The sequence below is a fragment of the Anopheles gambiae genome, chromosome 2, assembly GCF_943734735.2.
Source record: "Anopheles gambiae chromosome 2, idAnoGambNW_F1_1, whole genome shotgun sequence".
In the NCBI taxonomy this organism is placed as follows: Eukaryota; Metazoa; Arthropoda; class Insecta; order Diptera; family Culicidae; genus Anopheles; species Anopheles gambiae.
Window position 1 is genome coordinate 37,425,095 of NC_064601.1, and position 23,875 is coordinate 37,448,969.

General features: G+C 47.8%; 6 protein-coding genes across 6 annotated transcripts; 4 read left to right on the plus strand and 2 right to left on the minus strand.

Annotated features, from left to right (window-relative positions):
* The first annotated feature begins 5 nt into the window (after window positions 1–5).
* LOC1272829 (mRNA cap guanine-N7 methyltransferase) lies at window positions 6–1,478 on the plus strand. Its single transcript, XM_311746.5, has 2 exons — window positions 6–1,232; window positions 1,311–1,478. The coding sequence occupies exons 1-2, from the start codon at window positions 155–157 to the stop codon at window positions 1,382–1,384; spliced, it is 1,152 nt and encodes a 383-aa protein (XP_311746.4). The 5' UTR covers window positions 6–154; the 3' UTR covers window positions 1,385–1,478.
* A 62-nt stretch (window positions 1,479–1,540) lies between these two features.
* On the minus strand, window positions 1,541–2,861 carry LOC1272830 (UDP-N-acetylglucosamine transferase subunit ALG14 homolog). Its single transcript, XM_311747.6, has one exon. It carries the CDS (start codon window positions 2,330–2,332, stop codon window positions 1,661–1,663), a length of 672 nt encoding a protein of 223 aa, XP_311747.5. The 5' UTR covers window positions 2,333–2,861; the 3' UTR covers window positions 1,541–1,660.
* Window positions 2,862–3,442: 581 nt separating this feature from the next.
* LOC1272833 (protein arginine N-methyltransferase 1) lies at window positions 3,443–5,787 on the plus strand. The gene is made up of 2 exons (XM_311750.5): window positions 3,443–3,882; window positions 4,086–5,787. The coding sequence occupies exons 1-2, from the start codon at window positions 3,880–3,882 to the stop codon at window positions 5,193–5,195; spliced, it is 1,113 nt and encodes a 370-aa protein (XP_311750.4). The 5' UTR covers window positions 3,443–3,879; the 3' UTR covers window positions 5,196–5,787.
* A 54-nt stretch (window positions 5,788–5,841) lies between these two features.
* LOC1272834 (uncharacterized protein C18orf19 homolog A) lies at window positions 5,842–7,378 on the minus strand. The gene is made up of 3 exons (XM_311751.6): window positions 7,241–7,378; window positions 6,407–7,152; window positions 5,842–6,329 (listed from the first exon to the last, which is right to left on the minus strand). Exons 2-3 carry the CDS (start codon window positions 7,011–7,013, stop codon window positions 6,064–6,066), a joined length of 873 nt encoding a protein of 290 aa, XP_311751.4. The 5' UTR covers window positions 7,014–7,152; window positions 7,241–7,378; the 3' UTR covers window positions 5,842–6,063.
* Window positions 7,379–7,394: 16 nt separating this feature from the next.
* On the plus strand, window positions 7,395–9,882 carry LOC1272835 (glycerol kinase 3). The gene is made up of 4 exons (XM_311752.6): window positions 7,395–7,639; window positions 7,753–8,439; window positions 8,517–9,342; window positions 9,423–9,882. The coding sequence occupies exons 1-4, from the start codon at window positions 7,556–7,558 to the stop codon at window positions 9,632–9,634; spliced, it is 1,809 nt and encodes a 602-aa protein (XP_311752.4). The 5' UTR covers window positions 7,395–7,555; the 3' UTR covers window positions 9,635–9,882.
* Window positions 9,883–14,757: 4,875 nt separating this feature from the next.
* Window positions 14,758–20,885, plus strand: LOC133391742 (uncharacterized). The gene is made up of 3 exons (XM_061647784.1): window positions 14,758–15,733; window positions 18,953–19,375; window positions 19,544–20,885. Exons 1-2 carry the CDS (start codon window positions 15,172–15,174, stop codon window positions 19,273–19,275), a joined length of 885 nt encoding a protein of 294 aa, XP_061503768.1. The 5' UTR covers window positions 14,758–15,171; the 3' UTR covers window positions 19,276–19,375; window positions 19,544–20,885.
* The last annotated feature ends 2,990 nt before the right edge of the window (window positions 20,886–23,875 follow it).

The window sequence follows — 23,875 nt, forward strand, 5'->3', positions numbered from 1 at the left end:
AAACGTCAAAGTCCTGATGTCAAACGTAAACACAAGATAAAAAAAAACAACAAACTCGCCAACTAAAGGAACGGAGAAACGCAGGAGTCGTGCACAGTTTATTTTCTATTAGTATTTTTTATTATTTAATCGTAGTTTTGCAAGTATACCAATCATGTCGGACTCGGAAGAAAGCAGTACCGCCCCGACGCACACCACAGATACGGAGGAACAAACGCAGCAGGAGGGGGGCGAAAATGGAGAAAAGAAACATAGTGCGATCGTGGCCTCACATTACAACAAGCTGGAGGATCGTGGACTGGTTGCTCGGAAAAAGTCGAACATCTACTTTATGCGCAACTTCAACAACTGGATCAAAAGCGTGGTCATAGACAAGTACACCACGCTGGTGAAGGGCAGGACACCGCTCGGCTCACCGTTCCGGGTGTTGGATATGTGCTGCGGGAAGGGCGGCGATCTGATCAAATGGGCCAACGCGAACGTGACGCACCTGATCTGCACGGACATTGCGCAGGTCAGCCTGGAGCAGTGCGAGAATCGCTTCAACACAATGGACCAATGGTCGCGGGACAGTCAGCGCCGGCCGAAGGTGGAGTTTTTCGCGGCCGATGCGACGCTGCAGCAGCTCCGCACCAAGTACCGCGATCCCTCGATCAAGCTGCACCTGGTGAGCTGCCAGTTTGCGTTTCACTACTCGTTCGAGTCGTTCAAGCAGGCGGACTGCATGTTTAAGAACGCGGCCGAATGTCTGGAGGAGGGCTTCTACTTCATCGGCACGATGCCGGACGCGAACGAAATCATGAAGCGGCAGCGAAGGGCCATGTCGGACACGTTCGGCAACGATATCTACCGCATCCAGTTCCTGTGCGATACGGACAATCCGCCGCTGTTCGGGGCCAAGTACAACTTTCAGCTCGATGAGGTGGTGGACTGTCCCGAGTTTCTGGTCCACTTTCCCACGTTCGAAAAGCTGGCGCTGAAGCACGGTTTGCGGCTGGTGGAGAGGAAACGGTTCGAAGAAGTGTTTGACGAAAACAGCAGCCGGAAGCAGGGACTGCTGGAGAAGATGCAGGCGCTAGAAATGTACCCACCACCGTACGGTCGGTTCAACGGGGACGACCAGCGGAAAGAGCCGGAACAGTATCAGCATGCGGAGGAGTACGGCCGGCAGATGTCCAACCGACATCAGTTTCGCGTGGGGACGCTGTCGCAGAAAGAGTGGGAAGCAGCAAGTAAGTGTTGGAACGTTGGTGCCCATCCCGAAGGAAGAGCATTTGCTAATCGCGCATTCTTCTGTTGTCTTTTTGCAGCACTTTATCTGTTTTTTGCATTTCAAAAAATGAAGACCAGCTACGACGCGAACGGTATGCCGGTCTATTCCTGAGTACGCCAAAATGGGTGGTGCTAGATTCTAAAACAAATATACATTTGGTAAATAAAACGATATTTAAGTATCGGAGCATGTTGCAATTGGAAAACGGTACTGGTTCGGTTCAATTTGGCGAATTTCTTTCTGGGAGAATCGAGGAGCGCACGTGCATTAATCCGTTAAACCTGTTATATTGTGCTCATTGGTACCCTTTGTGAACATTTTAGTAATGATTAAGTTAAGCCGAGCGTGCGCCTGTTGCTTCGTACCTGGGCTCGGTGTGGAGAGGCTTTACAATCGCCCAAAGCAGCGCACGTCTTGCCGCGTGGTAGCCGTCCGCTCGAGCAGCTCCGGCCACTGCACCACAAACATGTCCACGATGTACAGCAGGATGCGACCGCTCAGCGAAAGGCTGCGCACGCGACAGAAGCTTTCGACGAACACTATTCGACATTTGGTGTTGAGGAAGAGGAGGCGGGCCAGAAACGCGACCAGACACACGGGCACGCAGGTGCCGGGACCGTTGGTGAGGATTAGCTCCGGACGGGCCTTCAGCACGATCGGCACGCAGCTCAGCAGGGACAGCACGGTCGTCGCCACGGAACTGAGGTAGCTCTGGTGTACAGCCCGGCTGCGCGGAATCGTGACAATTTCGTACGTTTGCTTCTGCGTGTCGGGCTGCCGCCGTACCTCGCTCTCGATCACTTTCACGACGCTGGTTTTGTCCGTACTGGCGATCACGTACTGCCGCGGAGAGTAGCGCTCCCCGTCCAGGCGCTCGACAATGCGCAACATTTCGGCCGTATGTCCACCCGATCCCATCACAATCATCGTGCGGGCGGGTGTGGTACGGGGCGGCACGCCGGTACCACTCTGGCCACGGCGCACCGAAACGAGCAGCTGCACCAGCCGTACCAACAGCAGTCCACCCAGGAACAGCAGTAACGATGCTAGAAACGCCATGCTACGCTGCTAACGATGATGGGGAATGATGGGAAGTAATCAACTTTCTTCCTTCCGCTGGTGGGGCTACGCGTGTTCGCTCACTTTCTTTTGCCTCGCCAAATGATAACCGCTCTAATTTGCTGTCCACCTCATCACTTGTGTTTACACATCGTTTGCACACGACGATCGATCGATTTGTTCGCTTCCAACAGGGCACACCAGTTGCGATCGCGCCCTTTCGGGGTATACGCGAGCACTCGAGGAAAGGTACGCGTTGAAGTCTGGTGTGCTCGCTACACAGATACGATGTATCGCAGAGCCCAAAGGGATGACCCGCCAACCTGCTTGATCGATGAATGGAATTCCTGTATCGGGACCGATGCTTTCTTTTTTCCTACATAGCGCACCAGTGGCGGGGGAACACACAGGTGTGCGAGTGTGCGTGGTGTGTATGCTTACGGAGAAGGACGTAGAAAGCGCACATCGCGATAGGCAAACAGTATGGGGGGGCATATTCCATCCGATTGGGAAAGATTGCTATTGGAATCTGTCAAAACAGATGAGGTGGTGTGCATCTTTGGAAGGGGAAGGGCGCGTGTCTTTGTGCATGTGTGTGTGTGTGTGTGTGTTCGCGGGGCTAAACGAGGGAAGGTATGCAAATAACGGTCTTCAACCCAACGAACGCACTGAATTTATGTTTTTGTATTTTATGATGCAAATTGTGCTGTTCAACATGTGGACAAGTTGGGTTGGGTTAGGTTGAAGAATTTAGAGATTATGTTGTATGCGCTCCCAAACAACATTTTAGAACAGAAATATTCGGCAAAGAGGAACGGGCTCACGCAAAGCGTTGTGATTTGTAGCTAAGTTATTAAATTATCTCTTCAAATTGATTGCTCGTGTTTATTTATTAATTTATTTACAAACAATACAAAATGAAATATTGGTTGTAGTAGCTGTTTTCATTAGTTTTGCAATGTTGAATTATCCTTTTTGATTCTTTTACAAGATTATTTTTCAAACCATGCGCATCGAAATTACCTCCGAAATACAACAGATGGCGCTCGAGCCGTCACATAAGCACATGCTTCTGACGGTTAACTGACTGCGCTGTCTGGGTTTTGCTGTTTGGGTAGAGACCGCTAAAACTCAAAGCATGCATGAAGCTTGTTCTCTGAATCGGTGTTCCTCGTGAGATGCTTTCCGCTGCCCAAACAAAAAGAGCTAGCAATTAGTACTGTAAGCATTTCGTGAACACGGCAAGCGTGCAAAGGCGTGCCACGAATTTGTATCAAATTCGCGTGGAAAGTGTTTTACAGCAAGCTGCGGAGAGCGTTTTGCAAAGATAGAGTTGTAAATAGCAGCCAAGGGGAACAATCGATTCCGGTCCTCATCGCCGAGACAGTGCCACCATTTTCCGTGTGTGCATGTGTGAATAAAAAGTCTTTGTGCGAGATAGAGCCTTGGTCGAGCCCTGCCCAGGGTAAAGTGTGTCCAGTTGGAGTGCAAAACTCACGCTTGCATAATTAAATTGTATTTCACACACCGTTTTCAAGTTGCAAAGTATGGTAAGTGCCGGGTGAAGGGAAGGGGTGGGGGCAAGGGTTGAGCATATTCGTTGCCCGCGTGTTGAGGTTATGTGGGTTCACGGGGAAGAAGATTGTTGTGTCTTGTTCTGCGCTCGCTACATTTTGCGCTCTCTCTCTCTCTCTCCCTCTCTCTTTTTCGTTCCCTCCCTCGTGCGCGTTTTTGCGTGTGATCCACATTGCAGGCTAGTACGAGTACCGACGTGCCGATGGAGTCCGTGGAGTCGACCGGACCGGCAACAACGGGCGCAGCAAGCCCGAACACAGTGAACGGCAACGGGAACGACCTGGCCACCAACGCAGAGGACATGACGTCGCGTGACTACTACTTCGACTCGTACGCACACTTTGGCATCCACGAGGAGATGCTGAAGGACGAGGTGCGCACGCTGTCGTACCGGAACTCGATGTACCACAACAAGCATCTGTTCAAGGGGAAGGTCGTGCTGGACATCGGGTGCGGTACCGGCATCCTGTCGATGTTTGCGGCGAAGGCGGGCGCCGCGAAGGTGATCGCGATCGAGTGCTCGAACATCATCGACTACGCACAGAAGATCATCGAGGCGAACAACCTGCAGGAGACGATCACGCTGGTGAAGGGCAAGGTGGAGGAGGTGACACTGCCGGCCGGGTACGAGCAGGTCGACATCATCATTTCTGAGTGGATGGGCTACTGTCTGTTCTACGAGTCGATGCTGGACACGGTCATATACGCGCGCGACAAGTGGCTGAAGAAGGACACGGGCATGATGTTCCCGGACCGGTGTACGCTGTTCGTGACCGCGATCGAGGACCGGCAGTACAAGGACGAGAAGATCAACTGGTGGGACGATGTGTACGGGTTCAACATGAGCTCGATCCGCAAGGTGGCGATCAGCGAACCGCTGGTGGACGTGGTGGACCCGAAGCAGGTCGTTACGAGCTCGTACATGGTGAAGGAGATCGACCTGTACACGGTGAAGAAGGAGGACCTGGAGTTCGAGTCGCCCTTCTATCTGACGGTGCGGCGCAACGACTTCGTCCAGGCGCTGGTGACGTACTTCAACGTGGAGTTCACCAAGTGCCACAAGCGGCTCGCCTTCAGCACCGCCCCGGATGCCCCGTACACGCACTGGAAGCAGACGGTGTTTTACTTCGACGACTATCTGACGGTGAAGAAGGGCGAGGAGATTCAGGGCACGTTCAAGATGAAGCCGAACGTGCGCAACAACAGGGATCTGGACTTTACCATCGATCTGCACTTTAAGGGCGAGCTGTCCCAGGTGGACGAAAAGAATCATTATCGGATGCGCTAGAGCGGTTGGTGCGATATCCGTCAGCAGAAGTAAAAACAAAAAAGCCCACCACCATATAACCCGCAGAACTTCCCCTCACCCCAATCTTCACAGTATCCACTCTGCCGCCCGGCAAGGCACGAACGGAGACGAGCAAAAGGGTTCGGAACGGAGGACGACTCGTATAATATCAAAGCATTTTTCGCGATTTCGCCTGCGCTATCCAACAAACCTGTGGTGCCCCCATTCCAATGGCCAAGTGTTTTACCGTGTGTGATACGATAGTTTTAATACTCGTTAGCATACACCACAGTATCAGTCCGCGTGGCCCCGCGTCCCCACACGCCACTGCGTGCCGGAAGCGCTGGACTTTCGCGAGGAACGTGTTTTATGTTGTCTGAACTCCATACAGAAGACGACGGCGGCGGCGGCTCCATCACCTGCACTCCATTACCTGCAGCGGCGCGTAGTAAAATTAAGTGAAACAACCACAACACAACATTGACCATTGTATCCGAATGTGAAGTAACGCAGAATCTAGGCATGGAAAAGGAGAAGGAGGGTGCAGCAGACACACAGTTAAAATATACCGAACGAATTGATGATAACTGGACATGTGGTTGGCGTGTTGTTGGTTCTTTCTGTGCCATTTTGGGGGAAACAACGCTTTGGGAGCATAACTTTAACAACATTATATTAGCACTTGTTTTTGTTTTCAATCACCCTAAAGCACGCTGCAGACCGTTCCGCCGTTAAGCGCTACCCAAGCGATAAGCGATCTTCCAGCAACAACCCACGCTTTAGAAGCAGCAGTGTTGGTAAAACGGCCCGAAACAGGGATAGCCCCACACCCGCATGAACCTCATCGCCTCTCCGCTATCGCTATACGCTATTTGTCATGCGTCACGCTGCTGGCCGCGGTCGTTGTCGAGGAGGATTTGCCGTCCTTGTCCTTCATCTTTAAATCGCTCATCAGATTGTTTTTCTTCTCGGTTAGCTGCTGTTTGCGGTCCTGAAAGTCTTGCTTCTTTTCCGCTATCTTCTCCTGGATGTTTTCCTTCTTGTCTTTGTACATCTGCACCAGCCGTGCCTTCGAGGGTATCGGCTTGATGTAGCCCCACTGTTCGAGGTATTTGATCGAAACGGTTGTGCCGCCTGTTGGGTGGGTGAAAAGAAATAATTCGGTAAAAGAGGCTTAATTTAGCTGTGCAGCACGTGTAGTAACCCCTTACCCAGCGTAACGGTGTACCGCGCCGGGGTAGCTATTTTGTACAGCAGGTAGGCGATGGCAATGTGCCCCAGGCTGGAGTCACGCACCGGGTTGATCAGCTTCTCGGACACGCCGAGCGATTCCAGGATTGCGATCACGTCGACGCCACTGGTCGAGGCGTAATAGAAACCACCGAACCACATTACCGACGTGAGACAGTGCACCGGTACGAGCACGTACCAGTACTCCTTGTACATCTTCTTGAACCGCGCAAAAAGACCAAGCTTCTCCGGCGTGGCTGGGTCGGCCAGTGGGTCGACGCTTTCCTGCTGCTGTTCGTTCGGCGGATCTTTCTGCCGCCGCAGTGAGTCGCCATTGGTGAAGGAGCGTACCAGCAACCCGTTTGGGGGGACACACGTACTCCATATGTGAGACGGTTGCTGCTGTTTCGTTCGATATCGATCGTTGTTGTGATACAATGCACCAGAGGCTGCGTATCTGCCCAATGCACCGTACGACGACGACAGGTGGCGTGGTGCAATGTTGAACAGCTTCACGGAAGTTGATTTCGGTACCTTGAGCGCACCAAGCGACGACCAGCGGGCCATACGTAGTGCTATCGCGGCCATGACGGATGTATTTGCACTGCTTTCTTTTTCGTTGGTCTTGGGCGATTCAGTCGGGAACAGCACGGTCACGTTTCAGAATTGGTCGGGATGATGCTTGACCATACTTTGCTAGCGTACGGTGCCCACAATTTACGCAGTACTGCAAAGCACGCCCGATGCAGAAAGCACGGTGGGGATAAGGAATGTTGAAAATAGGCTGGTTTTGTAATCGGACGGATTATATTTACGCTTATGGGTGGGATGCGCTCGTCGTTGTTATCCCTTCTCCCCGAAAGCCGTGGAATCGCATGCACTTTCTTTTTGTTTGCGGGTTTGTTATGACAGCAGCAGGCCATTTTCGCCCGTTTGCATAACTGGGCGAGCGAAAACCAACGGCTGTCACGCAGCTGTCAGTGGAATCGCATAACAAAATCAGCTGTGTGCATTTTGTGCTGCACGTACTTTTCCCCGTACCCGTGGACGCTGGCTTTTTTTTTAAACGTGTTGTAATGTAAAACCATAATTTTTACATCTCCCCCAACTGCTCCCCGGTGCACTGCAGGATGAACGGAAACGGTGGGCATCGGAGCAAGTTCGGCTCGCTGATAGGCGTGCTGTACGTCGGCCACACGAGCTGCAAGTGTTTGGTAAGCTGATGTCCTTACCCCACACCCAAGCATCCTTTCTGGCGCCACCGTTCAAGGATAAGTGTGGCGTCGCGTATTGATTTTCATCTAAAACTACTTTTCCTTACGCGCAGATTTACGCAACCAGAAATGCGGAGGTGCTCACGTGCCACGAATCGTCGCTCGAGCCGTTGTCGCCCCAGGCCGGCTGGGTCGAGTTTGAACCGTTGGCTCTGTGGGCGACGGCACGAGTGTGCCTGGAGACGGCGGTACAGAATCTGATCATACTGGACATCAACCCGCACGACATTGTGGCGGTCGGGGTGTGCAATCAGCGCGAGACGACGGTGCTGTGGGACCGCACCACGGGCGAACCGCTGTGCAATGCGATCGGCTGGTGCGACACGCGCACCTCGAGCGTGGTCGGAAGCATCCTGCAGCGTGTGCGGGGCAAGAAGCACTACCTCAAGTCGGTGTGCGGGCTGACGGTGAGCAACTGCTTCAGCGCGGTCAAACTACGCTGGATGATGGAGCACGTCGACGGGGTGCAGCGGGCGATGGACGAAGGGCGGGCCGCGTTCGGCACGCTGGACAGCTGGATCATCTGGATGCTGACGGGGGGCGTCGAGGCCGGCATTCACGTGACGGACGTGACGAACGCTTCGCGGACGATGCTGATGAACCTGGAGCGCCGCGTGTGGGACGAAAGGCTGTGTCGATTCTTTCGCATTCCAAGCAACATTCTGCCGGAGATTCGAAGCTGCTCGGAGGTGTACGGATACATTAACGAGGGCCCGTTGAGCGGGACGCCGATCGCAAGTGTATGGTTTAGGAGTTTTTTGTTTGGACCATATCAGCACCGTTCCCATTTGCTCATTGCTTTTCCCTTCTTTTGCAGTGCCTGGGCGATCAGCAGGCTGCCCTGCTCGGGCAAATGTGTCTGGGCGCGGGGCAAGCCAACTGCACCATCGACGAAGGCATGTTCGTGCTGTTTAACACTGCCCGGGAGATCATCGATTCCGACCATGGGCTGCTTTCGACCGTGGCCTTTCAGCTTGGACCCCGTGCCGACCCGCACTACGCACTGGAAGGTGCGATCGCCCATGCCGGTTCTTCGATCGGTTGGTTAAAGCGTACGCTCGCCCTGGACCCGGTCGCATCCGATGCGATGAACAGCAGCGCACTGTTTCCCGACGGCCCTGCCAATACTCAGCTGATGGCTTCTTTCTGCTCGGCCGTCAGTTCCCCGGTTCCGCCGTACGGCGAGACGAAAACGCTCGCCGGTGGCGGCGTCGGCCAACGGGGTGGTGTCATTTTTGTACCTGCATTCAGTGGATATTACACGCCGTACTGGCGGTACAAAGCGCGGGGCATGATGTTCGGCATAACGCTGCAAACGACGCCGCAGCAGATCCTGGCCGCCGCCCACGAAGCGATCTGCCACCAGGTGCGCGAAGTGCTGGAATCGCTCGCTAAGGATTGTCCCACGTGGCCCCGGCTGGCGAAGCTTACCGTCGGGGGCGATCTCAGCGAACAGCGGGCGCTGGTGCAGCTGCTGTCGGATCTGAACGGGGTGCTGGTGGAGCGGCCGCAAACATCGACACCGGCCTGCCTCGGGGCAATGCTCGCCGCCGGGCTGGCCACCGAAATACTGTCCATCGATCAGTTTCGCCAGAACTGTGTGCCACCGATCGATTTGTTCAGTACAGCGTTTAATTCTAGTCGTAAGTTCTTGCACACACACACACTGCTTAGCGTCGAGATGCAATGCGAATGATTTGTTAACGTTTCTCTTTCCCCACAGAAAGAGATATGAAGTTCCGCCGTTGGAAAATGGCTGTCGATCGGTGTTTAAACTTCGATTCCGTGTCGGATAGCGACCCGGTGAAGCTGATCGGCGACGGGCGTGATCCGGATTCGTACGTGCGCTGCTCGATCCCCGGGTCGGTCTTTATCGTTTCGTCGTTCGTGCTTATTGTGGCCGCCCAGCTGATGAAGCAGCACGGTTTCGCGTAGTTCCGTTGCGCCTGGGTGTGTGTGTGTGGAATGCCGTCGTGTGGATGGTCCTGCCTCGGTCCTGCCAATCGCGCAAGTTACCAGATCGAGGTAGTATTAGGCGCTGTGTAGCTTTGTTCCTGACCGGTTCGTTGTTTGTTACCGAGCACAAATTTGATGACACACTCTTTCGTGTACGCTTGCAGCAAAATATGACAAGTGAAAGTAATCGAAAAAATCGATAAAATAAAACCCGTTTGTTGCTGAAATTTCTCCGTTTTTTTTTCGCCCACAACCTCGAAAATTATTTGAAAAATAATTTGAACACTGATTTGCACAAAAAAAACTGCTTTGCCAGCTACAGTTCAAACACGAAAAGATGTCGACCGTTAACCTGATTAGCACCATTGGCAACGTCTAATTTAATTTCTTCTAATTCGCGGCTACGGCGCTACGGAAGAATCTTCCCCGCTGTATGCGCGTAATGATGAGCCAGGCGGACGATGAGAACCCCTCAATTGAGCATGGTGAAGAATGCAGACGGCGCGCTAGACCCACTATTTGTTCTAGTGCAACAAACGGGGTTTGTTTTTTCGCGATCGACCGATCGAACTGTGATTGATTTTGTCCGATTGCTCCGGCAGCAAGACTAATGGGCTGTTGTTCCTGGCTCATTATTCGAATGTAACATCTTGTTTCCTGTTGCCTTGTCGCTTGTCGATCGGCCTAGGTACGCTTGTTATGCTGCACGATGAGCGGGATGATCTTTCCCACCTTTTGCGAGACGCGCTCACGCCCAAACCCCGCGAACGTTCCAGCGAGTGTCGATCTAATTTACCGTAACATTGTTAGATGCTGTATCCAATGGCTTGAAATCGGTAAACACTGGCCACATACACACACACACATAGCCATACGGTCGATCGGTTGATCGTGCCAAGCGCCCGCTCCACGTGTAGGATCAGCCCGCGCTTGGGAGAAAATGAAGAGTTTGATAGACGCATGAACAGAAAACGATGACGTTATTGTTTCTTGCTGCATTTTTTGTTTTGTTTAAAATGCTTTGTACACTAGGCCAACGTACATGGAGTTTGATTAAAAAAAAACAAAACAATTTTTTTGTGCGTGTGTCATGAATGGTTTTTACACACCTCGTGTAAAAGGGGATGCTTTCCTTTTGCCCAGTTGAACCCCGTGCTCGTGCGGGAGTCCAGGGAGTCCAGGGGCTTACAAAAAAATGGGTACCGTAAAATTTGGCCCGCTTTCAATAAGCTTGTGTGGGGAGCGCAGGCTGGAACGCTCTAATGTGTGGCTGTCGTTTTCACCGGTTATACATTGTTTTTATTGCTCCCTCCCACTGGGTACGCGCAGTTATATTGGCAATAGAAATTAAAAACGGGCCGAGCGAGTGAATTACCGAACCGGTAGCCGGCCAGCCAGCCCGGGAGCTGAAGACTGAAGCCTAGAACGGGTTCGATTTTTCGCATTCGCGATTCGAGCGAAAGCGTGTGGAGCATTTGAAGCACAAAATTTGGACGATAATTATGACGGCCGGCAGGAAGGCAAAAGTAGATCCCTGCCACCAATGGATGGGTGCGCCGGGGCCTCAGGAAAGTATGTTAATTCACTTCCATCTTTGGAGCACGCGTCCGTGTGTGTGTGCGTGGCCTTTATCCCGTGCAGTGTAATAGTTGGGATACTAAGCCATGTGTCCAGCTGAGAAGAGAAGGGAAACGAGAACATCGCAAACGGACCCGAAACGGGAGTGTTATCGGAAAATTGAAAAGTAGGACACGTGCCACGCATTTGTTGATAGCGGCGATCCATTTTCCGGATGCTCTAATAATGGTTGCTATCGATTGATCTCACCACGAGGGTGACGAAGTGTGATGGACTGATCGGAATATAGCAAAGATAGCTTAAAGACAAATCTTCAAAAAACTATATTATGCTGCGAAAAAACATTCTAGCAGACAATCACACAGCACCCACAGAATTCTGCCACAAAATCGCCTCGGTCTGTTCCTCAATTCAATCTTGCTCGCCCAGAAGCTGCGATTATTGAGCGAAGAAAATCGGCTGAAAACTATTAGCCAGTTGGAGAGAACTATTAGCTTCGTCCACTTATCGTTCGGTTCGAACGATCGCTCGTTCGATCGATAGATCGTATAGAAACCGTTGTAACCATACGATACGATTACAGCGGACCGCTAGACTGCGTCCATTATCGCTTGATAACTGTACAGCGGCTTGCGGATGGACACGCTTCAGCCATTAGTATCGATTTGGAGGAATTCGGGTCCGAACCCCGCTTCGGTCGTTGCAATCAAGGTGCGCCTTGGGGTGGAATTGTTTTTTTTTTTTTATTATTAAAATTGCATCCACATTCTCCTGCACCAGATTAAGCGCCAGTATCGTGATAATGGCTTCATATAAAAACGGGTTTGATGGTTGTGATAAATTCGTTAGCCCCCAAAACGAGGAAAGTAGGTTGATGAAAATGTAATAAAACTTAAGCACCCAGTCTAAGCCGGTTTGTAGGGATGCGTGAACTCATTCTAGGGGTGGTCAAGGTATAGCTAATTGAGTTTAAAGTGTGACTAATTTTCACTTTTCATCTCAACCATTCATCCCCCCGCGATGATTGTGGCAAACAAATAGCTGGTGGTGGTTGCTGATCCGATCTAGCACTTGATCTAGCGGTGGCGATAATCTCAATATCTAATAATGGGAATTTAATCAGACCACAGTGCCCGAGACTGGAGCAGCCGGTATGCATTTCCCCTTGGTGGTTCCTTCCTTTAAACCCAATGGTTGGCGGGAACTGGCGAGCATTATTGGAAGCAACTGGAAGGAACTTTCTCTCCCTGCCCCAGCTCCCTGCGCTTGAGGGCTAATCAGGTTGTTAATTTTACCATTGTGTGGTTTGTTTTTTCTCTCTATCTGATTTTACCTTTTCGCTTTTGTGCGTTTTTAATATCGTTTCAATTTCGTTGCTGCGGCAAATCAAAAGTGTATGAGTGATCGCTGTGCTTCCGATCTTGCAAGGAGGGCGAAAGCCTGCGCAAAAGCCTGTGGCAGTAAATTGGGTATCCATTTGCCCCTAGCGCACACACAATTTCGGTATGACAAAATCCGGCAAGGCAAGGAACGGTTCCGCCTGCCCGGCGCGAAACAAAAGTGAAACTCTTCCCGCCGCGGACTGCCGGGCTCGCTTGAGCAAACACAGCAAGAGCAGAAAACGATACCTTCCCGGTGCAATGGCGCTCCGATGCTCCGGATTAGCGGTCGTGCATGAAGAAAAGTCGTTAACATAATTTGTTGTGTATGTGTGAGTGTGTGTGTGCTTGTGTGTCTTTCAATGTAATCACAGAATGACGCGAAATGATGGCCACGGCCAAGCCCATCAAACAGCGCCGTCGCGGTACGGCGCTAACGGGAAGCTTAGCGATACCTGTGCCCGTCCGTCCGTCGCCCAAGTGCAACGGATCTGTCGCCAAGTGTCGCACAAGATTGGGATATAAATCGAACTGTTAGTGGTGGGAACGGTGGAGGGAAATAGTAAAAGGTTACTATCAATTCTCCAAACAAACTGCGTACGGTAGGAGCGCGTTGGGCGTTGAGGGGTTTTTTTTTATCGTATCGTAGAGTATGATGGTAGCGAATTAAATGCTCCATGATGGGGCTTAGTGAAAAGCGAGTTTCCACGGCACGGTTGGTTTGGTGGATGCCATCAGCTGTTTGTGGACGATTTTAGTTACAGGGTTTTCCAAATCATTTTCGAATGTACAGATAATTATTCAACGCCTTCAAGATGTTTTTCAACAGCTGTCAAATGGCTTATTTGATTCATAATGAAATTCCAGATTTTACATATGATTTTCAACACATAACAAAGAACTGTCAAACTCAATCCTGCTTGAGACGTGTTGAAAATCATGCTGAAGAAATTAAAAATTATGATGATGGAAATGAAATATCAGATTCATGTGGAGTAACATCTTGCACGCGGTGAATAACAACGTTTGCATTCGAAGCTGACTGGGAAAACCCTGCCTAAACTACAATTTAGTATACAATAATAACATGTAATATCAATATCATTACAAATTAGAATAAATTAATATGCTTTATTTTGTTTTATTTTAAACTTTATTTCAGCTTTATTTTCAAGTTTCATTGGTTTTTGATTGTTTTGTTTACTTTTTACTACTTTTTATTTACTTTTTAAAATTTATTTATTTAGTTCAGTTCCTTTTTATCGTTTTTCATATAATCTTTCATTAAAGTGTTTGTTAATAAATTTAATTTATTTATTCAAATCCTAGTTTTGTGTGATTATATATTTTTAAATTTCTTATAATTCTTATTATTATGGTATTTGTTTTATTCGCATTGGGCTTTTTTCTTCATGTTCTAGTTTACTCCTTCGTTCACTTATTTTAGTACTAGTTTACGTATTTATGGAGCTGAATTTTACAATTCAGCTTCAAGCATTGTTTCTCTTTAACAAAATATATAATCATATTTTTTGTATGAACATAAATGTGAAACATGTTTTCTTTTAATTATAGGAAAATGGATTTTCAAATGATGCTTGATGGGTTCAAGCAAAACAAAATGATTTAACTTTGTTGCAAACCAAATAAGAGAGATAGAGAACAAGCGCCACCATTAAGTTAGCCGCTATCAATAGATATGACATGGTGTTTTCCTCAGTTTTCGGGAGGACACAGAAGGTGTGAGATGAAAATCAATTTTGGCATATCTTTCTCTCATTTTTCCTCCGGGTTCCCTGCGGTTTTTCTTGCCTGTGTTTCCGCCACGGTTCAGTATCTTTTTTTATTATCAATGGCAACCAAACCAACTGCCTTACCAAACCTCTCACGGTTGAGGTTAGCTTCCACCGACCTTCCCCCTTACCTTGTGTCCCCTTGCGCACCTCCTTCCCGCGTTTCGAATGTGTTGGTGTGATCGTTCGCTCACATAGGCTTTTCAACCTTATTGGGAAAGCATGGAAGAAAGCACAATGGAGGAAAACAAGAGCATCCGGCGCGTCAGCCACGCGGGTTTAGCGGGTCCCGCGGGTTGCGGTATGCCCGGAACGTGCGCGCTCGAGCTCGCCGGAGCTTCACAGATCACTTCCCAAAAGGTTCGTCTCATTCGCGTTCTGGCAGTCGCGCCGACGGTTGGCAAAAACGGTACCGACAAATCAGTCGAAAAAAAAAACAACAGCTCGCTAGAGGCCGTGTGCGTGTGTTGTGTGGTGTAAAGAGTTGATGTGATTTCGAGCTTTACCCCAGAAGGGAAATCTAGATGTGTGGTGACTTTTAACCCGTAAAGGAATGTGTTTTTGGGCAATGCGCACGGTTGCCAGTCGTTTGCTGTTTTGAGGTTGAATGTTGCGATTAGTGTTTCTCTTGCAAAGTAATAGTTTCTCCCTGCTAGTGTGTTCAGCGAACAGCGTGAACGAAACCACGCCACTGTAAAAGACAACGCACTGTGCACTGTGAACCCCCGAGAGTCGTATCCCTTTAATCGAACACCACGCGAATGCTATGTACTCGAAGGATCGGCATTTGGTGTGGGTCCTGCTAGTGACAGCAGGCGCCCAGCTGCTGGTGCGATGCTGCAATGCTGCCGAGCACGTGCCCGGACCGAGCGGACGAAAGCTAAGCCACGGATTGGCCGCCATGCACCACAACCATCTCGGGCTGCCATCGGGGGCCGGTTCGAGCGAAAGCGTAAAATTTAGCGCCAACCGTGTACCGCAGCACGTGCCGTATGCTGTACCGGCGCCCTGGCGTAGGACGGCCACCGTCAGCACACCGCTTGCCGGTGGGCCCTGGGCGGTACGGAAACCGCTGGCGAAACCGTTGGTACGGGGTGCGGCCGGTGGTAGTCGGAGCCGCATCAACAATCGGTCAATGACTCGCTTTTCCGAGGTCGAAATTCCACCGGGGCTGGAGCAGCAGCTAGACGTGCCGGAACTGCAGCGACCGTCCGAGGTCCGTGGCAGTCGGCTCGATGAGGGTACGGGTGGGCTGGTGGAGCTGTATCGCAGTGCCGAACGATCGCGCGGGATCGAGAACCTCTTCTGGAAGTACTTTGTCGATAATGGTAAGTTTCGTAATTGAATGTTGAGACGTAACGGATACGTCTGTGCGTGTGTGTTGTTCGTTGGGGTTTTACTGGGGGCTATCCGTTTTCGGGTAAACCATTGAGGGGGTTGACCATTCGGCCAGACAGAGAGCACTTGAGGGTGAAGAAGGTGCGCCTTATGGTTGAAAGAGGAATTGTTTTGAATGAAAGGTTCAGCTGGTCAGTGAGAACGCTCAACCTGTGAGCTTTAATCGTTTGTACCGCTATTGTGCCTTGCTGTTTGCTCAGTCATGGTGATGGCATTTATCGCCCGCTTCACACCTGCTGGTTAGGAGCAGCTGGATATTGGTTACATAAGATGGAGGTCATTTAAAGGGGTGGTTATTGTTGTGTTTATTTTAGTAATAATGGAAACGGAAAGATTTGGCCCTAATGAGTATGGCTGAGTCCAAAAGTTAAACTATTTATCTTTGGTTCTTGGGAACTAATGCGTATTGTAGGATGCTATCAAGTAAACATTCCAGAGGATAACAACTTTTAATATTGTTCGACGGAGAGGTGACTTTCGGAGCCACAGCCTGATGCACCATATGAGTATTACATAGCTCACTCAAAATTACAAGCGTGCTAGCTATATCAAGAAGGCGTTCCATGTACGGCCCCATTTCATCGCGGTAAGAGTATGTTGAGTATGAGCCGGTTTCGTAGTACAGTCGTCAACTCGTACGATTTAACAAAATGCCCGTCATGGGTTCAGTCCCCAAATAGACCGTGCCGCCATACGTAGGACTGACTATCCTGCTATGGGGGGAATCAATTAGTCACTGAAAGCCAAGCCCTTAAGTGGGTAGAGGCAGGCCTTGACCGACATCGGTTGTTGAGCCAAAGAAGAAGAAGAAGAAGAGTATGTTGATATTTTTCAGATTGGTCGTATGGTCTTATCTTATTAATTCATCGATGCCTGTTATGGGTTCAAGCCTCGTATTGTCTAAACCAGCAATACTCAGAACCTGAAATAGGATCCTGAAAAAAGGTAGATCAATCAAGTCATTGATAGCCAAATATACCTAGTTCTACTGAGGTTGTTGCTTATAATAAGCAGAAGACGAATTAATTAATTGAAATTATTTGGTTTGCCCTCAGACTTTTAAGTTATAGCTAAATATTTCTAACCCCAGTATGTAGGATGTCAAGTTTTGCATTGAAGTCTGATTTAGCAGGGGCAAACTTAGGGTGTAGTATTAAAAATAATGTATCCCCCTTATTATTTAAATATTGGCGGTACTTGTAACCCTTGGGCCTAGAATGACGGGGTCCTCCTGCGGCCGTTTAGTCTGCTTACCATTAAAGCCGCTACTTCTATACGAGTTATTTTCAAGGTACTGTGAGGAAAGTTAATCAAAAGGAAAGTTTTCATCTCGTTGAATGAAAACATATGAATTATTTTGTAGTAGAAGTATTGATATGAAACGCACATCATCTTGTATTATGTTCAAATACGCATGCATTTACCTCATTGATACTTTAAATGAATTAATCCTATATGTAACACTAGGAACGTGCAGCTAGAAAACATTGCAAGGAAGCATTATTTCAAGGATCACATATAATTTTGATTGCACGACGCTACGTGTTTCTTCTTCTTTGGCTCAACAACCGTTTTCGGTCAAGGCCTGCCCTGTACCACTTGTGGGGCTTGGCTTGACTGCGTGTTTAGTTGCTGTTATTTTTCTTAGTGCTTAGGGTTGCTGTAAGGTTCTCTCGAATGATTGAATTTAAGTGTCTACATCCTAATTTGAAAGATTTAACTATGCGCAAGTCTGCTTTCGCTTTGTTGGTGAAGTATTCCGTTTCAAGCAGGATGCTGATCATTCATAGACAACCTGAAGTATCGAACTGCTTTCCAAAACGGTTGATGAAATGACAATCAATTTATTAATGAGCAGGTCCTTTGGTAGCGTTTTCCATTCATTTAAATTAAACTTAATCTTAGATTCACGCAACGAGTAGCTTTATAGACATTGGGTGATTGATGGTATGAGAGGGACACTTAGTAACAGTGTAAACTTGATTTGAATATTTAACGAAGTCGCCGATAGGCTAGCTGGTACTCGATCACTGTCATTGAATTGATCCACAATTAGTTTCAATATGTTTCCATAGCAAACAGACTGTACATTAAATAGCACTACAATAATTGTTATGTGCAGCTTTCCATATGCTAAACAGTATGAAAGTTGAATACTTTGCAGGGAAAGTAATTGGTTGTGAAATTAAACAAAACGCTCCCTCCTGCTCTGTTTTATAGCGAGAAAACAGATCGTTACTAAGGTGCACAGCCTACTAGCACTAACAAAGGGAAAGGACTATTGGCAAATCACTCGATGCCTAATTTATCCACCTAATCAACCTAATCAAGCTTTTCGCAAAATAAAATAACCTACTCGAATTTGATGCAATTATCGTTCAGGCACAGACGGCAAACAGCCTGAGCAAGAGCAGTGAAGTTGAAACCATCAACTTCAGCACATACCGACATATGCTTGTTTGACCAACGAACTTCGGCACCGGAAAACAGCACGCACCACGTGCAGAAGGTGCGCTCCGGGCGAATAAAAACCAGATAAGCTCCAAAAAAGGTGAGCATTCGTCCAATCTGCATGTAGCGCAGTGACTAGACAACCGCGCTCAAGTTGCTTAATTACCGCGTTGGCCCCTTTCCGGCCGGTAGCTCTTCCAAGTTTTTGGGAATGATGCTACTAGGAAGGTATTTCTTTACCTTCCTTTTCTACCCCCTCTTTCCCTTTTTTGTTGGTGGATGTACGGGGTGAGACCCTTTTCTCCCCATCGGCGACCGTGGTACCATACCGTTAGTATGCGGAAAGCGAAGGAGCGAAGGGAGGATGTATGCCGAAAAGGACGGGACTGTGGGAACTTAATGACCCGCGGTTTAATTGTGTGTGGAAGGAAACCGGCCATCGATTGAGGTCAGTCACACTCGCTTGGCTGGGAAGAACGGTGCTACCGGCGCTCGGGCCAGCCAGCGCCGTTGTCACACGCAAGTACGTACCCATCCGTACCGCCGATGATGATAGGGTTAAGAATAGAAGGCAATTTTTGGGGAGAAAATCACACCCTGCATAGACGATTCGTTAATCCCGTCACAAATCCACCATCCACCATCCAACGAGCTACCATGAGCGCGTACGGTATTTTGTATGTGTTTTGTAATTCCAGATGTTTCCGCCTCCACCGAAGACGAGGGCGATGACAACACCGGCGCTGAGGATGCTGAGCCGCCCGGTGGAATCGACAGGAACGCCATCGACACCCAGGACGGTAGCGTGTCGGCGAAGGAGGAGGAGGGCCGCAAGAAGAAGTTCCATCTGAAGAAGAAGTACAAAAAGTTTCTGATTCCGCTGCTGCTCGCGTACAAGATAAAGTTCCTTGCATTGGTTCCGGCCATCATCGGTGGGCTGATACTGTTGGTGAAGTCGGCCGGGCTGGCCGGGTTCTTCTTCGCCCTCTTTACGGCCGTGGTCAGCTTGAAGAAGTACTGATGGCGATAAAGCAGCACTGTCATCACGCAACCGGTGGGGCGTTTAGGCCACACTGGAAGGAGGAAAGGCGTGTCGGCGATCGTCACATCGCGATCGTAGGGTAAGTGTCGCCGCGCTCCTAATGTGGGCCAAACAAAAACTCCAATCCAAACGGTACTTTCAATCAATAAAAAAAGCCAACCTTCCGAGATGAACGCACACAAAATAAGCATGATTTTCACCCGCAACTCTTCTCCGTTCTGTTTTCTGGTACGCTTTCTTTCCACAGGGCAGCCGAGGGAAGACTAACGCCACTTCGGGCGCCACCTGGATAAGAGCGTCGCGAGCGAGAGCGGGGATGGCGAGTCGCATGCATCCCACTAATTTATTATCGATTTCTGTAGGCTTAATAGGCAGGACCGGCAAAGGGGTGACGACCCTGGACAGTCGTTGGTAACTCCCGCCCCTCCATCCAAGAAGTGATCCAGACGGCGTCAATTAGAAAATAGCAAACGCATTGCGTAGTGTGTAAGCAGAGGGTGCCGCGCGGTGGGCCAGTGTAGCTGATGAAAACGCGAGCCTCCCGAAATGGGGACGGTAAGGGCACTGGTAGCCACTGGTGCAAAGGTTTGCATGCTATTTCGGCGATTTCCTTTTGTTCGGAAAGAGATACATTCCGGCAAAGGGTTCGTTCGTGGAAGGAAACGTTTTAAGGGGAGGTAAAATTGTTAGGTTAGGTTAGGTACGGCTTAGAGGTCGAGGTTTTTTTTTAAATATTGATCCCTGTATACGAAGAAGCGGTAGCGTACACCCGCCCAAAGGGAAACTAGGTTGATGCGGAACGTTATGTGCGTTCCAGCACCCCGCTTTCCCCTCCCACCTCTATGTAATGTAAGCGTAAGCAAAACTGCGTGGAGCGCGAAAGAAAAGTGTAGATAATTAAAACTGAAACCAAATTGCGTCTGACATATTTATTCGTTCGGCTATTGTGTGTGAGAAAGGCAGTTTTGGCTGTCAAAAATATGATGATGGCACGCGTAGAAAAGGGTAAGTAGACGAGCGCTTGTGCAGGTCCATCGCATCACAATAGGGGGCTTCGGGAGCGTCCGAAGCGGTGAGGGGTTGGATACTGGAAAGGAGGAACCATAAAAGTAGTACCAGCATGTGTGTAGCGGGGTGTAGTACCCGCAGTGGTCTGAATACAGGGGCAGTTGTGGCGGTGGCACGAAGAGCACGTTGGTTTTAAAATCGGTTCAATCGTTCCGTTTCGTTGCATTCCGGACCGGGTGGCTAGCGGGTGGTTTAAGGTAGATCATTTCTGCGAATGATTGGCGGCCACTACACAAGCCGCTAGACAGCGCTGATAATGGGTGGGAAGGAGGTGAGCACAACATAAGACATGCTAGGGGCGCGTTAACACGTGGAACTATGTATTTTCTTTTAGGCACGTGTGTGCTTTCGTGTGGTCAGCGATGTGAGCACGGATAACGGTTGTAGCAACATGTCATACGGACGCATCAGGGTAAGTGGGATGTAAAAAATATTGATTTACTCATTTTAGATGGTTTTTGGATAAGAATTTAAATGTATTTGATAACGATTTTAAATAAATATTAACAATTGAACTTGAACTTCACACTGGGTACATAACTTTATTTCTTATCTTTCATCTAATTAGTACATAGTACACTTTATGAAATCGTGTAACCGTTCATAGAGCGTCTTTTGCTTTCAATGACTTATTGATTTCCCCCATAGTAGGATGGTCAGTCAGTCACGGTCCATTCGGGGCTTAAACCCATGACGGGCATGTTGTTAAGTCGTACGAGTTGACGACCGCTGACGACAACTGTAACATCGCGACATGAGAGTAAGTAATAAGTATAACTTGTTCTAAGAACAAGTCAAATTAAAAATTCCACATATTGCCGAATCCTCGGAGATCAGGTACCGCGTATCGCGGGAACTACCGGTACTTATTTAGCCGATGTCGACCACGAAGGCTATCCGCAAATGAAAAAGCGGGATGGTAAGCAGAACGTAATATTCTTCGGGATATCATGTCGGTTGATATATCGTCCTCCAAATCCTAGAAATGGTTCTATTAATTATGATTCAGTACATGTTTAATGTTTCGAAGTTTTCGAAAAATATACAACAGTGGCCTCTGAATGTTAATCAATATAAAAATAAGTTAAATTTTTTAAAGTTAGTTGAATCCTACATCCTATATCAATTAAAAGTATAATGTATAATGCTGATAAGTCCCACATCCTACCCTAAAACATGTTTGAGATGGACGGAAGTATATTTACGATAATATTACTCAAAGTTTTTGAAAAAATTAAAAATTTACGAGTAAGAGGTGGTATTGAAAGACTTTCAAAAGAATCTACCGAGTTATAAACACACACACACACACACTCAAAACGACCAACACAGTTCGATCATGAAAAACCCGTCTAACTCCGTCCAATACAATCAGGACACATTTGCTACATGTATTTGGCCAGTTCCTCTGGTACCAACGATGGTTACAGGGCTCTAATTTCCGAAGGAGAAGAACCTAATGTTTCTGGAAATGGCCCCTTACAATCATCAATGCCTGTATCTCGTTATGACCTGCCAGACTGCGTGCAACAGCGAAATCTCCAGCACTAAATCTGATTGTCCAATTTTACGCGGGCGTATATCAAACTCAAATGTTGTCTCTTATATATTTTTCTAATTTGTCTATTATATCAAGAATAATATTATCAACATCATCAAGAACATGATGACATGTGCAGTTATACATCATATAGTGACATAGGACTTCTACACAGATATAATATTACACAGTTTGTTTAACATATGTCGCACACCTACGTTTGAGGTCTGTCAAGTTACTCAAGAACAAAGAGTTTCATAAGCATAAAACAAAAATGTGAATTTCTAATTAATTTGGATTGGATTAGATTTGTAAGCCTCGAATTAAGTCTGGAAAGCCTGTATAGGCCGGCATGTCCGCGTAGGACGTTTACGCCAAATAGAACAAGAAGATTTGTAAGCCCTTTGTTATTTTGTTTTATTTTTATTTACGGAGAGCGCGATTCAACTCTGTCAAATAGGCTAACCACTTCTACACCTTATTCTCAGCGTCTCTTTCCGATTTGCTGTTGGTATCTATTTAGTTTAGAACAGTGCTCTCCAACCTTTTTAGGACCGCGGACTACTTGGCTTTGAAAATACATGAGCCGCGGCCCACACCTGTTGAGGGCAAACATTTTGAAGACTTTTTGATCATAAATATGTTCAAATCTTATTGTACACTCGTCAAATTTATTCTTGGTTGTGGGAAAAATGCTACATATGTATAGTAATAAGCTTTTCTTTAAAAAAAAAAAATCTTTCACGAACTACGGCACGGACCACAAGTGGCTTTAACTCTCGTCCATAATCAATCAGCGGCTTGTGATTGTATATCATAATAGTAGACTAGTAGCCAAGGGTCCAGAGATCTAGACCCCAATATCGAACTGTAAATAAACATCCAGAAAGAAGAAGAAGAAGAAGAAGAAGAAGAAGAATAAGAAGAAGAAGTAGCAAATATCTTAGTACAAGCATATTCTAAATGTGTTCTATGTATGCCAATAATACGGCCTCGAGCAAATATCGACAATACCAATGCAGCCTTAACGACCGTTGTTTTCTAAACAAAAACAAATAGTGTGTTTACTTGCGATGTTTGAAGACTCTTAACCTCTACTAAACATAACTGCAAATTTTATTCTCTGAATTAAATTATCCAATGCATAGAATTGATGAGTTTTAACTCTTTGTAGTTCTTACTAAATTAATTCATTAATTAATAGTGCGTGTTCCTTTATGTCATAAGTATCAACAAGAGCAAATCTCGTGAAATACATCTCGTGTAGTTTAAATATTTCGTCAATGAGGAGAAATAGAAAAAGAAAATAAAATAATGTCCATGATCCTTTCAATGTGAAACCATAGGCGACGACCATTTCGATGTTTTATGCGGTGCCCCTGAAACGTATGCAATCCTCGTGCAGCACATATTGCCTACCTGGTGCGTTTGAACGAGCAGAGTTTACTATTCCCACAGCTTCAGAACTATTTCTATTATCACATCTTCTTTTTGGCGTAACGACCTAAGCGGTTATGCTAGCATATAGAGGCTTTAGAGCCTTATAAAGTACCACGTAGCCGTATAGTTAGTTCTTGCTACGAGAGACGATCCAAACGAAGCATGAATCTAAAACTTCCACGATTCTACTTTAAAAAATATTATCTATATTTAAGAAGACATTGAAGCTATAAACTGTGTCTTACTGAAACGAATGTTTCTAAAATATTCTCTATTCATTTAGGCCGATGAGATGGTTTATCGCACGGGTTTGCGATTTTGGGTATTTATTTATTTTATTAGGCTTGTTGAAATTGGCCGATCCCGTGGTACAGTCGTCAATTTGCACGACTTGACAACAACATTCACTAGTGGGTATAGGCAGGCCTTGACCGACAGCGGTTGTTGTGCCAAAAAAGAAGAAGATAACAACATGCCCTTCGTGGGTTCAATGCCTTTATGATCCAAGACCCCATATGAGTAGGACTGACT